The 17,223-nt window shown below is 51.3% G+C and overlaps 1 protein-coding gene across 2 annotated transcripts in view; it reads right to left on the bottom strand.

Moving 5' to 3' along the window:
- The window catches only part of PPIL2 (peptidylprolyl isomerase like 2), a 365,149-nt gene that overhangs the window by 113,967 nt on the left and 233,959 nt on the right, over positions 1–17,223 (bottom strand). For both annotated transcript variants that reach the window (XM_086942651.1, XM_086942650.1), the window contains exon 13: positions 4,319–4,408. In XM_086942651.1, coding sequence (XP_086798777.1) covers positions 4,319–4,408 — 90 coding nt within the window. The remainder of the gene's footprint in view (positions 1–4,318; positions 4,409–17,223) is intronic.

Below are 17,223 nucleotides of genomic sequence, written 5' to 3'. Positions count from 1 at the left end.
AACCCAGGGAAGCTGTGTGAAACCCAGGGATGCTGTGTGAAACACAGCACTCTAGTTCACATGTCTCGTGTCATGCTCTTAAATACATATGCCAAGCCTCGTGGAAATATCCCTGGTGACTCCTCTTGGGCTATGCCACATTTATACACCACTCCTATTTTTCATGTACTTGAAGCGCGACAACAAACATTTACAAACGGTAGAGGAAAATGTGCTGCAAAAAGTGTGAGCGTGCATTGCTTTAAAAAGTGAGGCAAATATGTATTTGCCCTATTGTGCTACCTGTAAAGAACCAGCTCTGGTGCCAGTGAACCTGGGCCAGCACCGGGACAAGCTCTGGCGTCAGGAAACCGGGACCAGCTCTGGCGTCAGGAAACCGGGACCAGCCCGGGGGCCAGGGAACCGGGACCAGCTCCGGAGCCGGGGAACCGGGACCAGCCCCGGAGCCGGGGAACCGGGACCAGCTCTGGCGTCCGGGGAACCGGGACCAGCTCTGGCGTCCGGGGAACCGGGACCAGCTCTGGCGTCCGGGGAACCGGGACCAGCTCTGGCGTCCGGGGAACCGGGACCAGCTCTGGCGTCCGGGGAACCGGGACCAGCTCTGGCACCAGAGAACCCAGACTAGCTCTGGCGCCAGGGAACCAGGACCAGCTCTGGCGTCCGGGGAACCGGGACCAGCTCTGGCGTCCGGGGAACCGGGACCAGCTCTGGCGTCCGGGGAACCGGGACCAGCTCTGGCACCAGAGAACCCAGACTAGCTCTGGCGCCAGGGAACCAGGACCAGCTCTGGCGCCGGCGAACCAGGACCAGCTCTGGCGCCAGGGAACCAGGACCAGCTCTGGCGCCAGGGAACCAGGACCAGCTCTGGCGCCAGGGAACCAGGACCAGCTCTGGCGCCAGGGAACCAGGACCAGCTCTGGCGCCAGGGAACCAGGACCAGCTCTGGCGCCAGGGAACCAGGACCAGCTCTGGCGCCAGGGAACCAGGACCAGCTCTGGCGCCAGGGAACCAGGACCAGCTCTGGCGCCAGGGAACCAGGATCAGCTCTGGCGCCAGGGAACCAGGACCAGCACTGGCGCCAGGGAACCAGGACCAGCTCTGGCGCCAGGGAACCAGGACCAGCTCTGGCGCCAGGGAACCAGGACCAGCTCTGGCGCCAGGGAACCAGGACCAGCTCTGGCGCCAGGGAACCAGGACCAGCTCTGGCGCCAGGGAACCAGGACCAGCTCTGGCACCAGGGAACCAGGACCAGCTCTGGCACCAGGGAACCAGGACCAGCTCTGGCACCAGGGAACCAGGACCAGCTCAGGAGCCAGGGAACCAGGACCAGCTCAGGAGCCGGGGAACCAGGACCAGCTCAGGAGCCGGGGAACCAGGACCAGCTCAGGAGCCGGGGAACCAGGACCAGCTCAGGAGCCGGGGAACCAGGACCAGCTCTGGCGCCGGGGAACCAGGACCAGCTCAGGCGCCGGGGAACCAGGACCAGCTCTGGCGCCGGGGAACCAGGACCAGCTCTGGCGCCGGGGAACCAGGACCAGCTCTGGCCCCGGGGAACCAGGACCAGCTCTGGCCCCGGGGAACCAGGACCAGCTCTGGCACCAGGGAACCAGGACCAGCTCTGGCACCAGGGAACCAGGACCAGCTCTGGCACCAGGGAACCAGGACCAGCTCTGGCACCAGGGAACCAGGACCAGCTCTGGCACCAGGGAACCAGGACCAGCTCTTGCACCAGGGAACCAGGACCAGCTCTTGCACCAGGGAACCAGGACCAGCTCTTGCACCAGGGAACCAGGACCAGCTCTGGCGCCAGGGAACCAGGACCTGCTCTGGCGCCAGGGAACCAGGACCTGCTCTGGCGCCAGGGAACCAGGACCAGCACTGGCGCCAGGGAACCAGGCGCCAGGGAACCAGGACCAGCACTGGCACGAGGGAACCAGGACCAGCTCTGGCGCGAGGGAACCAGGACCAGCTCTGGCGCGAGGGAACCAGGACCAGCTCTGGAGCCAGGGAAGCAGGACCAGCTCTGGAGCCAGGGAACCAGGACCAGCTCTGGAGCCAGGGAACCAGGACCAGCTCTGGAGCCAGGGAAGCAGGACCAGCTCTGGAGCCAGGGAAGCAGGACCAGCTCTGGAGCCAGGGAAGCAGGACCAGCTCTGGAGCCAGGGAAGCAGGACCAGCTCTGGAGCCAGGGAAGCAGGACCAGCTCTGGAGCCAGGGAAGCAGGACCAGCTCTGGAGCCAGGGAAGCAGGACCAGCTCTGGAGCCAGGGAACCAGGACCAGCTCTGGCGCCAAGGATCCAGGACCAGCTCTGGCGCCAGGGATCCTGGACCAGCTCTGGCACCAGGGATCCTGGACCAGCTCTGGCACCAGGGAACCTGGGCAGCTCACGTTTGGAATCAACTTTTCCGCATTAAAGGTCAGGGGGTGATATATTTTCCTAAAGAGTTCCTTCAAAACCCCGAAGAGGTGAGACCTCACCTCTTTCCAGCTTCAGAGTCGCCACCTCTGGGCGTTGATGTCACTTCTCATAAAATCACAGCTTGTCATGTTATCGGCACACGTGTGAAGTGTGATAACGAGAGAAACACCTGAGAGTGGCCCCAGGAGAAGTGCATCTAAATAGACTGAAGCGGAGGAAGGGCCCACTGTTCGTGGCACCGGACCAGGGTTTTAGGAAGGAGGCAGAAGTGATCTATGAACCGAACCGGGGTTCACTCGGGCTGTGGCCTTCCATTGACCCTCTGCAGTCAGTGCCTTGTGTTTGGGACACATACCTGGCACAACTAGGGTTGGTACCGTACATGAGCTGTCTGCTGCTCGAAAACATTCAACGTAGCGCTGGGCAAGGATTCGGGGCGCTTGCTAGGCACTGCACTTTGCCTGCCCACCTGCAGGCTCTGAAGCGCCCCCATTGGTGGATGACTGTACAATGTAAGCATACAAGCGCTGCGAAGCTGCCTCCCATCTCCTGCACCCAGGTCAGGACAAGTCAGGGGGCTCAGCTAATCTTCGATCAGTGCAATAATACTGGCCTTAAAGGAAAGTACATTGTATACATGTAGGTTCTTATATTTTATAAACCTGCTGCTAGAATACCCTCACCTTAAAAGTGATTTCACCTGATGGGTATATTTCAGTAAATGCTGACTAGGTCCATATTCATACAAACAAATGGCAGGTAAGAAAAGCTCGGACAAGGAACCTGGGGAGGGGGTCTGGTCAGACAGCACATCAACCGGTCATTTCACGGACTCTCTCTCCACCCTGAAGACACTAATATTTACCACAGGTGTACAGACCCCTTGCTGCTCATGTTTATGCCAATAATGTTATTTTAATGTTAGTAAAAGGTTTGTTAGTTGGCCTGGCTTCTCTGTGGGTTTTCTGAATAGGCAGTACTAGACTCCCGAGCAGCCAATCACAAGAGAGCTCTCCTCCCAAACACTGTGATCCATCAACTTCTCGGGGTGAATGGAAAGATGGACTCCTGAACTAAGGTGGAACATATCCCGATGAAGATAAGAGAAAAATATCCCAATAGGGCCTGCAACAAGATCACACAGTCACTGATAATGTGTCCTTCCTCAATGTTGACCCTTCAAGAAGCGGATCGAAGCTGTCCCGACTCTCTCCGATGTATTCTCTCCTGAATATCACACCCAGATCTCAATAAAACTAGTGCTAGGATATTCGTGAAATAGACAAAAGGTGATGGGAGGAATGCTTGTTTCAAGTCTAACCACTGGCAATCGCTCAGGGTAGCGCTCCAACCCATCGTTCTTTAGCTCACTTCGCCATTCCAGTTTAGATCCAGCTATATGCAAATCAGTCTTGACCCTGTGCCTCATGGGCACAGTCCAGGCCGAACTATCAAGTCAGGTCCTCCCTGGACCGGAAACCAGCATCCTGGGACCAGTTTCGGGGTATCACACCTCATCAGCCACGCTAGATTGAAACCAGTGCACAGCCAGCAAGAGACCCATGTCTGGGCATACCCAGCGCACTTAGGGCGAAAAGTGCTGAGGCAACAAATGATAGACAGAATGCTGAATGAATCCCCAGTCACAGATCTGGGTTTAATCCATCATTCTTTTGCTCACCACCATCCCAGTTTGGACCCAGCTATATGCAAATCAGTCATGACCATGTGCCTCATGGGAACAGTCCAGCCCGAACTGCTCGGCCAGATCCTCTCTGTACTGGAACACAAGCAACCCAGGACCGGTTTCCCCCGATTGGGCCTCATCAGACAGATGTAGGAAGGATATTCTCGCCCACAGTGAAGTCTTGCAACCAATGTCATCCTGCTGTGCTTACCATGAAGTTGCGGATGGATCGATGGAAGATGGTGTTGTCGTAGTAGTTCTTCTTGCAAAGCTTTATGAAGTTCTCACAGGTTTTTGGAACCTAGAAATGTAAAACACAGCTGTTACTGGGATGGCCCAGGCTGGTGAATGTGCCATAAGGGCAGGGCCACTGGAACTATGCAGCAGGGAAGGGTCAGATTACGTGGCAGGGTTGAGTAAATTATGCGGCAACAAAAGGCAAATTATGAGGCAAAATGCAGGACATTTATGAGGGTAATACTTGATTTGGTCATTTTTTATAAACAATGAGAGTTGGTTGCACCTCCTGAGTACCAGTTTATCACCCAATTATAGCAATAAGCAACAGAAATGTGGCCACTCAACCGTTGCAAAGGGCCTTCCACTGTGCACTAACACATGTTGCTGTGTTTTTAGTAACTTTTGAACCATTTGTGCTAGAAACAAAAAGTTATTTTGTAAACATATGCAGATTCTTTAGCCGTGGATGGATTATGTGGCAAAAGCAGCACATCTAGAACTATGTGAAAATCGCTGCAACCGCACAATTGCATAATTCCAGTGTCCTTGCCTATCTGGAATTTTTGTATACGCAGGTGAAGATTCGATACAGGCTAGAGTAAGCATTCAAGCCCGCTGCTCATCAAAACAAGCGATTGTAAGAAACATAACTTTAGTTTTGGTGAGGATGGCACCCAAAGGGGGGGCCCACTAAGGATTCTTCGCTGGGGCATCAGGGACAGGGTGTGGAGGAAAAATTTTCCGACAAACGACATGCTGTACCCAAGCAGCGAGCCTTGTGCCATGCATGCCAGCTCAGATCAAAGTTCCCCTTAAACCAGTCATGCGTTATCCTCCCCAAGAGGCTACAAGCAGTGCCCAGCACACTACCAACCAACATCACCCACAGATATCCACGCACCATCAATACCTGTACCATTACCCCTCACCAGACCGTGCATCATTCTTGAAACTTGAGCGTGAAGAGCGTCGGAAAGCTCAAAATGCAGCCAATCATACAGGGAGCTGCAGCCAATACAAAGATGAGGGCACGTTTTTGGTGTCGTACCGGGAGGCTCACAGTGAAAGTGTGCTTCTCAACGTTGATAGAAGCAGGCTGTGATACGACCCATAGAGAAATGACATCACCGACGAAGTAACTGATGCACGCAAGTCCAGACTTGAGGTAAATACGCTTGCGCTAACAATAGCTGAAGTTAGATATCCCACCCTCGTCGCCAAAATAGGTTGTACCCTGTGACACAAGTAGACACTGGTAGCCAAGTAAAGTTCATAAGTACCTTTAATCTGTACCTGATCCAAGTACATGAAGATGGTACACAAGTAACCAGTTTGGTATTCCAGGTAAACAGGCGATGTAGATGTAGGTAGCCAGTAGACAAGCCCTTAGTTCCAGGTGAACCAAACCCCACCAGGAGCAGCCTTCCTGCTGCTCAGCCCCTTCTAACGGTCATTCCTCACTCATGCAGGCACCCAACATTCCATGCATCACCGTATACTCAACATTCCACAGTAAACACATACATTGGCGGAGCAGCAGGAGAATAGTAAACTGCACATTGTAAGTAACTTATGCAGGGCATAACTGTCGTTCACCCCTACCAGTAAAGCGTTTCCAAAATCCAGGCAAAAGACTAGGAGTGCTTGGACAAGGGTTTTTCTAGATGCATCCGGAAGCAAAGGAAAAGCTTTTTTTTTTTAGGCCTCATTGTGGCAAATCAGATGCCACATGTGGCATTGACTTAATCTTTTATGGAGTGACTGATCTATTTTAACTCCTAGCTTTTCCACCACCTGCTTAGGTGCAGGACCAAGTTCCACTGGCCACAAACCGGTCGACCACAACTCGTTGGCTTTGACAAATAACATGTTGTCGCTGTTTAACTGGAGACAGTTCTTATTCATCCAGACAGCGATTTCCCACAGACAGCCTGAGAGTGTGTCCTTCACTGTGTCTGGCTCAAGGCCAAGAGAGATGAGAAGTTGAGCGTCATCTGTGTACGACACGATCTCCACCCCGCATACTTCCACCATTTGGGCTTGAGGCGCTGCACAGATATTAAACCGAGTTGACTCAGGCTTGATCCTTGGGGGACTCCCTTGTTTATGTCCATCAGTCTAGACTTGAAGGGGCATGGCAGACATGTTGGGTGCGATTATCAAGAAGTCCCTGAGCTAATGCCCTGCCATGAAGACCAGCCTCATGGAGTCTGATAATTAGAATGACTCGGGAGAAAAGGTCAAAGGCCACCAGTAGAACCAGTAAAACTAACATGACCGGCGTTCCTGCATCTAAAGAGAGCCCAATGTTATCAGTAACAGCCAAGGGAGCAGTCTCAGTGCTGAATTGAGAGGGGGCTAAGATCTTATGCTCCTCAAGAAAAGATCAGAGCTGTTTATTAACATATCTTTCTAGGGCTTTTGCAAGTAGAGGTAACTGACATTGGTCAGTAGTTGGAGAGGACATTAGGGTTAGCTGAGGGTTTTTTGAGAAGTGGAGATCCGTGGGTACACTTCCATTCCTTAGGCATTTTGGCCTTAGTCCATCAGAGATTGAATATGTCCCCGACTGCTGGAGCCAGACAGTGCGCTAAGCTGGCTATTGTCCTAAAAGGACATAAATAAACCCTAAGCGGAGCCTGATTTGGCAACAGCGAGCATCTCCTACACTTAAGCTACAGAGCAGCATTCAAAACCGTGCAGACTAGCCGTAGCATCAGGATGTGGATGACTGAAATCAAGTCCACTTCAGATTGTTTAGGGCTGGCTACAGAGTTCTTATAAATTACGCAAACTTCAGCTTCGAAAAAGTCAGCTAAGTCGTCACAAAGATTTTGGGAAGCCACAAGAGGTTTCATAAATCCAAAACATTAGTAAAAATGACATCCAGCATGTGTCCAGCCCTGTGCGTGGGGACAGACACTGTTTGCTTCAGACCTAATGCATCCAGGCCCCAAGATGCCGCACTTACTACTGCACAGGACTAGAGATGATGGACTCACGGATACTGTACAGGACTCTGGGTGCTGCGCTCGTCGATACCGTAAAGGACCATAGATGCTGCACTCGGATACTGTACAGGACCAGAGATGCTGCACTCATTGATACTGTACAGGAGCAGAGATGCTGCACTTGTTGATACTGTACAGGACCAGAGATGCTGCACTCAGATACTGTACAAGACCAGAGATGCTGCACTCATTGATACTGTACAGGACCAGAGATGCTGCACTCACTGATACTGTACAGGAGCAGAGATGCTGCACTTGTTGATACTGTACAGGACCAGAGATGCTGCACTCACTGATACTATACAAGACCAGAGATGCTGCACTCGATACTCTACAGGACCAGAGATGCTACACTCACTGATACTGTACAAGACCAGAGATGCTGCACTCATTGATACTGTACAAGACCAGAGATGCTGCACTCATTGATACTGTACAAGACCAGAGATGCTGCACTCACTGATACTGTACAGGACCAGAGATGCTGCACTCAGATACTGTACAAGACCAGAGATGCTGCACTCATTGATACTGTACAAGACCAGAGATGCTGCACTCACTGATACTGTCCAGGACCAGAGATGCTGCACTCATTGATGCTGTACAGGACCAGAGATGCTGCACTCACTGATACTGTACAGGACCAGAGATGCTGCACTCGCTGATACTGTACAGGACCAGAGATGCTGCACTCGCTGATACTGTACAGGACCAGAGATGCTGCACTTTTTGATACTGTACAGGACCAGAGATGCTGCACTTTTTGATACTGTACAGGACCAGAGATGCTGCACTCGTTGATACTGTACAGGACCAGAGATGCTGCACTTTTTGATACTGTACAGGACCAGAGATGCTGCACTCACTGATACTGCACAGGACCAGAGATCACGCACTCACTGATACTGTACAGGACCAGAGATGCTGCACTCGCTGATACTGTACAGGACCAGAGATGCTGCACTCGCTGATACTGTACAAGACCAGAGATGCTGCACTCACTGATACTGTACAGGACCAGAGATGCTGCACTCGCTGATACTGTACAGGACCAGAGATGCTGCACTTTTTGATACTGTACAGGACCAGAGATGCTGCACTCACTGATACTGCACAGGACCAGAGATGACGCACTCACTGATACTGCACAGGACCAGAGATGACGCACTCACTGATACTGTACAGGACCAGAGATGCTGCACTCATTGATACTGTACAAGACCAGAGATGCTGCACTCGATACTCTACAGGACCAGAGATGCTGCACTCATTGATACTGTACAGGACCAGAGATGCTGCACTCAGATACTGTACAAGACCAGAGATGCTGCACTCATTGATACTGTACAGGACCAGAGATGCTGCACTCACTGATACTGTACAGGAGCAGAGATGCTGCACTTGTTGATACTGTACAGGACCAGAGATGCTGCACTCAGATACTGTACAAGACCAGAGATGCTGCACTCATTGATACTGTACAGGACCAGAGATGCTGCACTCACTGATACTGCACAGGACCAGAGATGCTGCCCTCACTGATACTGTACAGGACCAGAGATGCTGCACTCTCTGATACTGTACAGGACCAGAGATGCTGCACTCATTGACACTGTACAGGACCAGAGATGCTGCACTCACTGATACTGTACAGGACCAGAGATGCTGCACTCATTGATACTGTACAGGACCAGAGATGCTGCACTCATTGATACTGCACAGGACCAGAGATGCTGCACTCACTGATACTGCACAGGACCAGAGATGCTGCACTCGGATACTGTACAGGACCAGAGATGCTGCACTTTTTGATACTGTACAGGACCAGAGATGCTGCACTCACTGATACTGCACAGGACCAGAGATGACGCACTCACTGATACTGTACAGGACCAGAGATGCTGCACTCGCTGATACTGTACAGGACCAGAGATGCTGCACTCGCTGATACTGTACAAGACCAGAGATGCTGCACTCACTGATACTGTACAGGACCAGAGATGCTGCACTCGCTGATACTGTACAGGACCAGAGATGCTGCACTTTTTGATACTGTACAGGACCAGAGATGCTGCACTCACTGATACTGCACAGGACCAGAGATGACGCACTCACTGATACTGCACAGGACCAGAGATGACGCACTCACTGATACTGTACAGGACCAGAGATGCTGCACTCATTGATACTGTACAAGACCAGAGATGCTGCACTCGATACTCTACAGGACCAGAGATGCTGCACTCATTGATACTGTACAGGACCAGAGATGCTGCACTCAGATACTGTACAAGACCAGAGATGCTGCACTCATTGATACTGTACAGGACCAGAGATGCTGCACTCACTGATACTGTACAGGAGCAGAGATGCTGCACTTGTTGATACTGTACAGGACCAGAGATGCTGCACTCAGATACTGTACAAGACCAGAGATGCTGCACTCACTGATACTGTACAGGACCAGAGATGCTGCACTCACTGATACTGCACAGGACCAGAGATGCTGCCCTCACTGATACTGTACAGGACCAGAGATGCTGCACTCTCTGATACTGTACAGGACCAGAGATGCTGCACTCATTGACACTGTACAGGACCAGAGATGCTGCACTCACTGATACTGTACAGGACCAGAGATGCTGCACTCATTGATACTGTACAGGACCAGAGATGCTGCACTCATTGATACTGCACAGGACCAGAGATGCTGCACTCACTGATACTGCACAGGACCAGAGATGCTGCACTCGGATACTGTACAGGACCAGAGATGCTGCACTCGGATACTGTACAGGACCAGAGATGTTGCACTCGGATACTGTACAGGACCAGAGATGCTGCACTCGGATACTGTACAGGACCAGAGATGCTGCACTTGTTGATACTGTACAGGACCAGAGATGCTGCACTCACTGATACTGTACAGGACCAGAGATGCTGCACTCGCTGATACTGTACAGGACCAGAGATGCTGCACTTTTTGATACTGTACAGGACCAGAGATGCTGCACTCAGATACTGTACAAGACCAGAGATGCTGCACTCATTGATACTGTACAGGACCAGAGATGCTGCACTCACTGATACTGTACAGGAGCAGAGATGCTGCAATTGTTGATACTGTACAGGACCAGAGATGCTGCACTCAGATACTGTACAAGACCAGAGATGCTGCACTCATTGATACTATACAAGACCAGAGATGCTGCACTCACTGATACTGTACAGGACCAGAGATGCTGCACTCACTGATACTGCACAGGACCAGAGATGCTGCCCTCACTGATACTGTACAGGACCAGAGATGCTGCACTCTCTGATACTGTACAGGACCAGAGATGCTGCACTCATTGACACTGTACAGGACCAGAGATGCTGCACTCACTGATACTGTACAGGACCAGAGATGCTGCACTCATTGATACTGTACAGGACCAGAGATGCTGCACTCATTGATACTGCACAGGACCAGAGATGCTGCACTCACTGATACTGCACAGGACCAGAGATGCTGCACTCGGATACTGTACAGGACCAGAGATGCTGCACTCGGATACTGTACAGGACCAGAGATGTTGCACTCGGATACTGTACAGGACCAGAGATGCTGCACTCGGATACTGTACAGGACCAGAGATGCTGCACTCTCTGATACTGTACAGGACCAGAGATGCTGCACTCGCTGATACTGTACAGGACCAGAGATGCTGCACTCATTGATACTGTACGGGACCAGAGATGCTGCACTCGGATACTGTACAGGACCAGAGATGTTGCACTCGGATACTGTACAGGACCAGAGATGCTGCACTCGGATACTGTACAGGACCAGAGATGCTGCACTTGTTGATACTGTACAGGACCAGAGATGCTGCACTCACTGATACTGTACAGGACCAGAGATGCTGCACTCGCTGATACTGTACAGGACCAGATATGCTGCACTTTTTGATACTGTACAGGACCAGAGATGCTGCCCTCACTGATACTGTACAGGACCAGAGATGCTGCACTCTCTGATACTGCACAGGACCAGAGATGACGCACTCACTGATACTGCACAGGACCAGAGATGCTGCCCTCACTGATACTGTACAGGACCAGAGATGCTGCACTCATTGATACTATACAAGACCAGAGATGCTGCACTCGGATTCTGTACAGTACCAGAGATGCTGCACTCGGATACTGTACAAGACCAGAGATGCTGCACTTGTTGATACTGTACAGGACCAGAGATGCTGCACTCATTGATACTGTACAGGACCAGAGATGCTGCACTCACTGATACTGTACAGGACCAGAGATGCTGCACTCGCTGATACTGTACAGGACCAGAGATGCTGCACTCGCTGATACTGTACAGGACCAGAGATGCTGCACTTTTTGATACTGTACAGGACCAGAGATGCTGCACTTTTTGATACTGTACAGGACCAGAGATGCTGCACTTTTTGATACTGTACAGGACCAGAGATGCTGCACTCGTTGATACTGTACGGGACCAGAGATGCTGCACTTTTTGATACTGTACAGGACCAGAGATGCTGCACTCACTGATACTGCACAGGACCAGAGATGACGCACTCACTGATACTGTACAGGACCAGAGATGCTGCACTCGCTGATACTGTACAGGACCAGAGATGCTGCACTCGCTGATACTGTACAAGACTAGAGATGCTGCACTCACTGATACTGTACAGGACCAGAGATGCTGCACTCGCTGATACTGTACAGGACCAGAGATGCTGCACTTTTTGATACTGTACAGGACCAGAGATGCTGCACTCACTGATACTGCACAGGACCAGAGATGACGCACTCACTGATACTGCACAGGACCAGAGATGACGCACTCACTGATACTGTACAGGACCAGAGATGCTGCACTCATTGATACTGTACAAGACCAGAGATGCTGCACTCGATACTCTACAGGACCAGAGATGCTGCACTCATTGATACTGTACAGGACCAGAGATGCTGCACTCAGATACTGTACAAGACCAGAGATGCTGCACTCATTGATACTGTACAGGACCAGAGATGCTGCACTCACTGATACTGTACAGGAGCAGAGATGCTGCACTTGTTGATACTGTACAGGACCAGAGATGCTGCACTCAGATACTGTACAGGACCAGAGATGCTGCACTCACTGATACTGCACAGGACCAGAGATGTTGCCCTCACTGATACTGTACAGGACCAGAGATGTTGCCCTCACTGATACTGTACAGGACCAGAGATGCTGCACTCTCTGATACTGTACAGGACCAGAGATGCTGCACTCATTGACACTGTACAGGACCAGAGATGCTGCACTCACTGATACTGTACAGGACCAGAGATGCTGCACTCATTGATACTGTACAGGACCAGAGATGCTGCACTCATTGATACTGCACAGGACCAGAGATGCTGCACTCACTGATACTGCACAGGACCAGAGATGCTGCACTCGGATACTGTACAGGACCAGAGATGCTGCACTCGGATACTGTACAGGACCAGAGATGTTGCACTCGGATACTGTACAGGACCAGAGATGCTGCACTCGGATACTGTACAGGACCAGAGATGCTGCACTTGTTGATACTGTACAGGACCAGAGATGCTGCACTCACTGATACTGTACAGGACCAGAGATGCTGCACTCGCTGATACTGTACAAGACCAGAGATGCTGCACTCATTGATACTGTACAGGACCAGAGATGCTGCACTCACTGATACTGTACAGGAGCAGAGATGCTGCACTTGTTGATACTGTACAGGACCAGAGATGCTGCACTCAGATACTGTACAAGACCAGAGATGCTGCACTCATTGATACAATACAAGACCAGAGATGCTGCACTCACTGATACTGTACAGGACCAGAGATGCTGCACTCACTGATACTGCACAGGACCAGAGATGCTGCCCTCACTGATACTGTACAGGACCAGAGATGCTGCACTCTCTGATACTGTACAGGACCAGAGATGCTGCACTCATTGACACTGTACAGGACCAGAGATGCTGCACTCACTGATACTGTACAGGACCAGAGATGCTGCACTCATTGATACTGTACAGGACCAGAGATGCTGCACTCATTGATACTGCACAGGACCAGAGATGCTGCACTCACTGATACTGCACAGGACCAGAGATGCTGCACTCGGATACTGTACAGGACCAGAGATGCTGCACTCGGATACTGTACAGGACCAGAGATGTTGCACTCGGATACTGTACAGGACCAGAGATGCTGCACTCGGATACTGTACAGGGCACTTGTTGATACTGTACAGGACCAGAGATGCTGCACTCACTGATACTGTACAGGACCAGAGATGCTGCACTCGCTGATACTGTACAGGACCAGAGATGCTGCACTCATTGATACTGTACGGGACCAGAGATGCGGCACTCGGATACTGTACAGGACCAGAGATGTTGCACTCGGATACCGTACAGGACCAGAGATGCTGCACTCGGATACTGTACAGGACCAGAGATGCTGCACTTGTTGATACTGTACAGGACCAGAGATGCTGCACTCACTGATACTGTACAGGACCAGAGATGCTGCACTTTTTGATACTGTACAGGACCAGAGATGCTGCACTCTCTGATACTGCACAGGACCAGAGATGCTGCCCTCACTGATACTGTACAGGACCAGAGATGCTGCACTCTCTGATACTGCACAGGACCAGAGATGACGCACTCACTGATACTGCACAGGACCAGAGATGCTGCCCTCACTGATACTGTACAGGACCAGAGATGCTGCACTCTCTGATACTGTACAGGACCAGAGATGCTGCACTCATTGACACTGTACAGGACCAGAGATGCTGCACTCACTGATACTGTACAGGACCAGAGATGCTGCACTCATTGACACTGTACAGGACCAGAGATGCTGCACTCGGATACTGTACAGGACCAGAGATGCTGCACTCATAGATACTGTACAGGACCAGAGATGCTGCACTCGATACTCTACGGGACCAGAGATGCTGCACTCATTGATACTGTACAAGACCAGAGATGCTGCACTCATTGATACTGTACAGGACCAGAGATGCTGCACTCACTGATACTGTACAGGACCAGAGATGCTGCACTCACTGATACTGTACAGGGCCAGAGATGCTGCACTCGGATACTGTACAGGACCAGAGATGCTGCACTCATAGATACTGTACAGGACCAGAGATGCTGCACTCGATACTCTACGGGACCAGAGATGCTGCACTCATTGATACTGTACAAGACCAGAGATGCTGCACTCACTGATACTGTACAGGGCCAGAGATGCTGCACTCGGATACTGTACAGGACCAGAGATGCTGCACTCACTGATACTGTACAGGGCCAGAGATGCTGCACTCGGATACTGTACAGGACCAGAGATGCTGCACTCACTGATACTGTACAGGGCCAGAGATGCTACACTCGGATACTGTACAGGACCAGAGATGCTGCACTCATTGACACTGTACAGGACCAGAGATGCTGCACTCACTGATACTGTACAAGACCAGAGATGCTGCACTCACTGATACTGTACAGGACCAGAGATGCTGCACTCACTGATACTGCACAGGACCAGAGATGCTGCCCTCACTGATACTGTACAGGACCAGAGATGCTGCACTCTCTGATACTGTACAGGACCAGAGATGCTGCACTCATTGACACTGTACAGGACCAGAGATGCTGCACTCACTGATACTGTACAGGACCAGAGATGCTGCACTCATTGATACTGTACAGGACCAGAGATGCTGCACTCATTGATACTGCACAGGACCAGAGATGCTGCACTCACTGATACTGCACAGGACCAGAGATGCTGCACTCGGATACTGTACAGGACCAGAGATGCTGCACTCGGATACTGTACAGGACCAGAGATGTTGCACTCGGATACTGTACAGGACCAGAGATGCTGCACTCGGATACTGTACAGGGCACTTGTTGATACTGTACAGGACCAGAGATGCTGCACTCACTGATACTGTACAGGACCAGAGATGCTGCACTCGCTGATACTGTACAGGACCAGAGATGCTGCACTCATTGATACTGTACGGGACCAGAGATGCGGCACTCGGATACTGTACAGGACCAGAGATGTTGCACTCGGATACCGTACAGGACCAGAGATGCTGCACTCGGATACTGTACAGGACCAGAGATGCTGCACTTGTTGATACTGTACAGGACCAGAGATGCTGCACTCACTGATACTGTACAGGACCAGAGATGCTGCACTCGCTGATACTGTACAGGACCAGAGATGCTGCACTTTTTGATACTGTACAGGACCAGAGATGCTGCACTCTCTGATACTGCACAGGACCAGAGATGCTGCCCTCACTGATACTGTACAGGACCAGAGATGCTGCACTCTCTGATACTGCACAGGACCAGAGATGACGCACTCACTGATACTGCACAGGACCAGAGATGCTGCCCTCACTGATACTGTACAGGACCAGAGATGCTGCACTCTCTGATACTGTACAGGACCAGAGATGCTGCACTCATTGACACTGTACAGGACCAGAGATGCTGCACTCACTGATACTGTACAGGACCAGAGATGCTGCACTCATTGACACTGTACAGGACCAGAGATGCTGCACTCGGATACTGTACAGGACCAGAGATGCTGCACTCATAGATACTGTACAGGACCAGAGATGCTGCACTCGATACTCTACGGGACCAGAGATGCTGCACTCATTGATACTGTACAAGACCAGAGATGCTGCACTCATTGATACTGTACAGGACCAGAGATGCTGCACTCACTGATACTGTACAGGACCAGAGATGCTGCACTCACTGATACTGTACAGGGCCAGAGATGCTGCACTCGGATACTGTACAGGACCAGAGATGCTGCACTCATAGATACTGTACAGGACCAGAGATGCTGCACTCGATACTCTACGGGACCAGAGATGCTGCACTCATTGATACTGTACAAGACCAGAGATGCTGCACTCACTGATACTGTACAGGGCCAGAGATGCTGCACTCGGATACTGTACAGGACCAGAGATGCTGCACTCACTGATACTGTACAGGGCCAGAGATGCTGCACTCGGATACTGTACAGGACCAGAGATGCTGCACTCACTGATACTGTACAGGGCCAGAGATGCTACACTCGGATACTGTACAGGACCAGAGATGCTGCACTCTTAGATACTTTACAGGACCAGAGATGCTGCACTCGATACTCTACGGGACCAGAGATGCTGCACTCATTGATACTGTACAAGACCAGAGATGCTGCACTCATTGATACTGTACAGGACCAGAGATGCTGCACTCACTGATACTGTACAGGACCAGAGATGCTGCACTCACTGATACTGTACAGGACCAGAGATGCTGCACTCACTGATACTGTACAGGACCAGAGATGCTGCACTCATTGATACTGTACGGGACCAGAGATGCTGCACTCGGATACTGTACAGGACCAGAGATGCTGAACTCAGACACTGTACAGGACCAGAGATGCTGCACTCATAGATACTGTACAGGACCAGAGATGCTGAACTCAGATACTGTACAGGACCAGAGATGCTGCACTCGGATACTGTACAGGACCAGAGATGCTGCACTCGGATACTGTACAGGACCAGAGATGCTGCACTCATTGATACTGTACAGGAGCAGAGATGCTGCACTTGTTGATACTGTACAAGACCAGAGATGCTGCACTCATTGATACTGTACAAGACCAAAGATGCTGCACTCATTGATACTGTACAGGACCAAAGATGCTGCACTCACTGATACTGTACAGGACCAGAGATGCTGCACTCGGATACTGTACAGGA

Source organism: Lissotriton vulgaris, chromosome 11, assembly GCF_964263255.1.
Source record: "Lissotriton vulgaris chromosome 11, aLisVul1.2, whole genome shotgun sequence".
NCBI lineage: Eukaryota > Metazoa > Chordata > Amphibia > Caudata > Salamandridae > Lissotriton > Lissotriton vulgaris.
The sequence above is the reverse complement of the archived record's forward strand: the minus strand, read 5'-3'. Positions and strand labels throughout refer to the sequence as shown.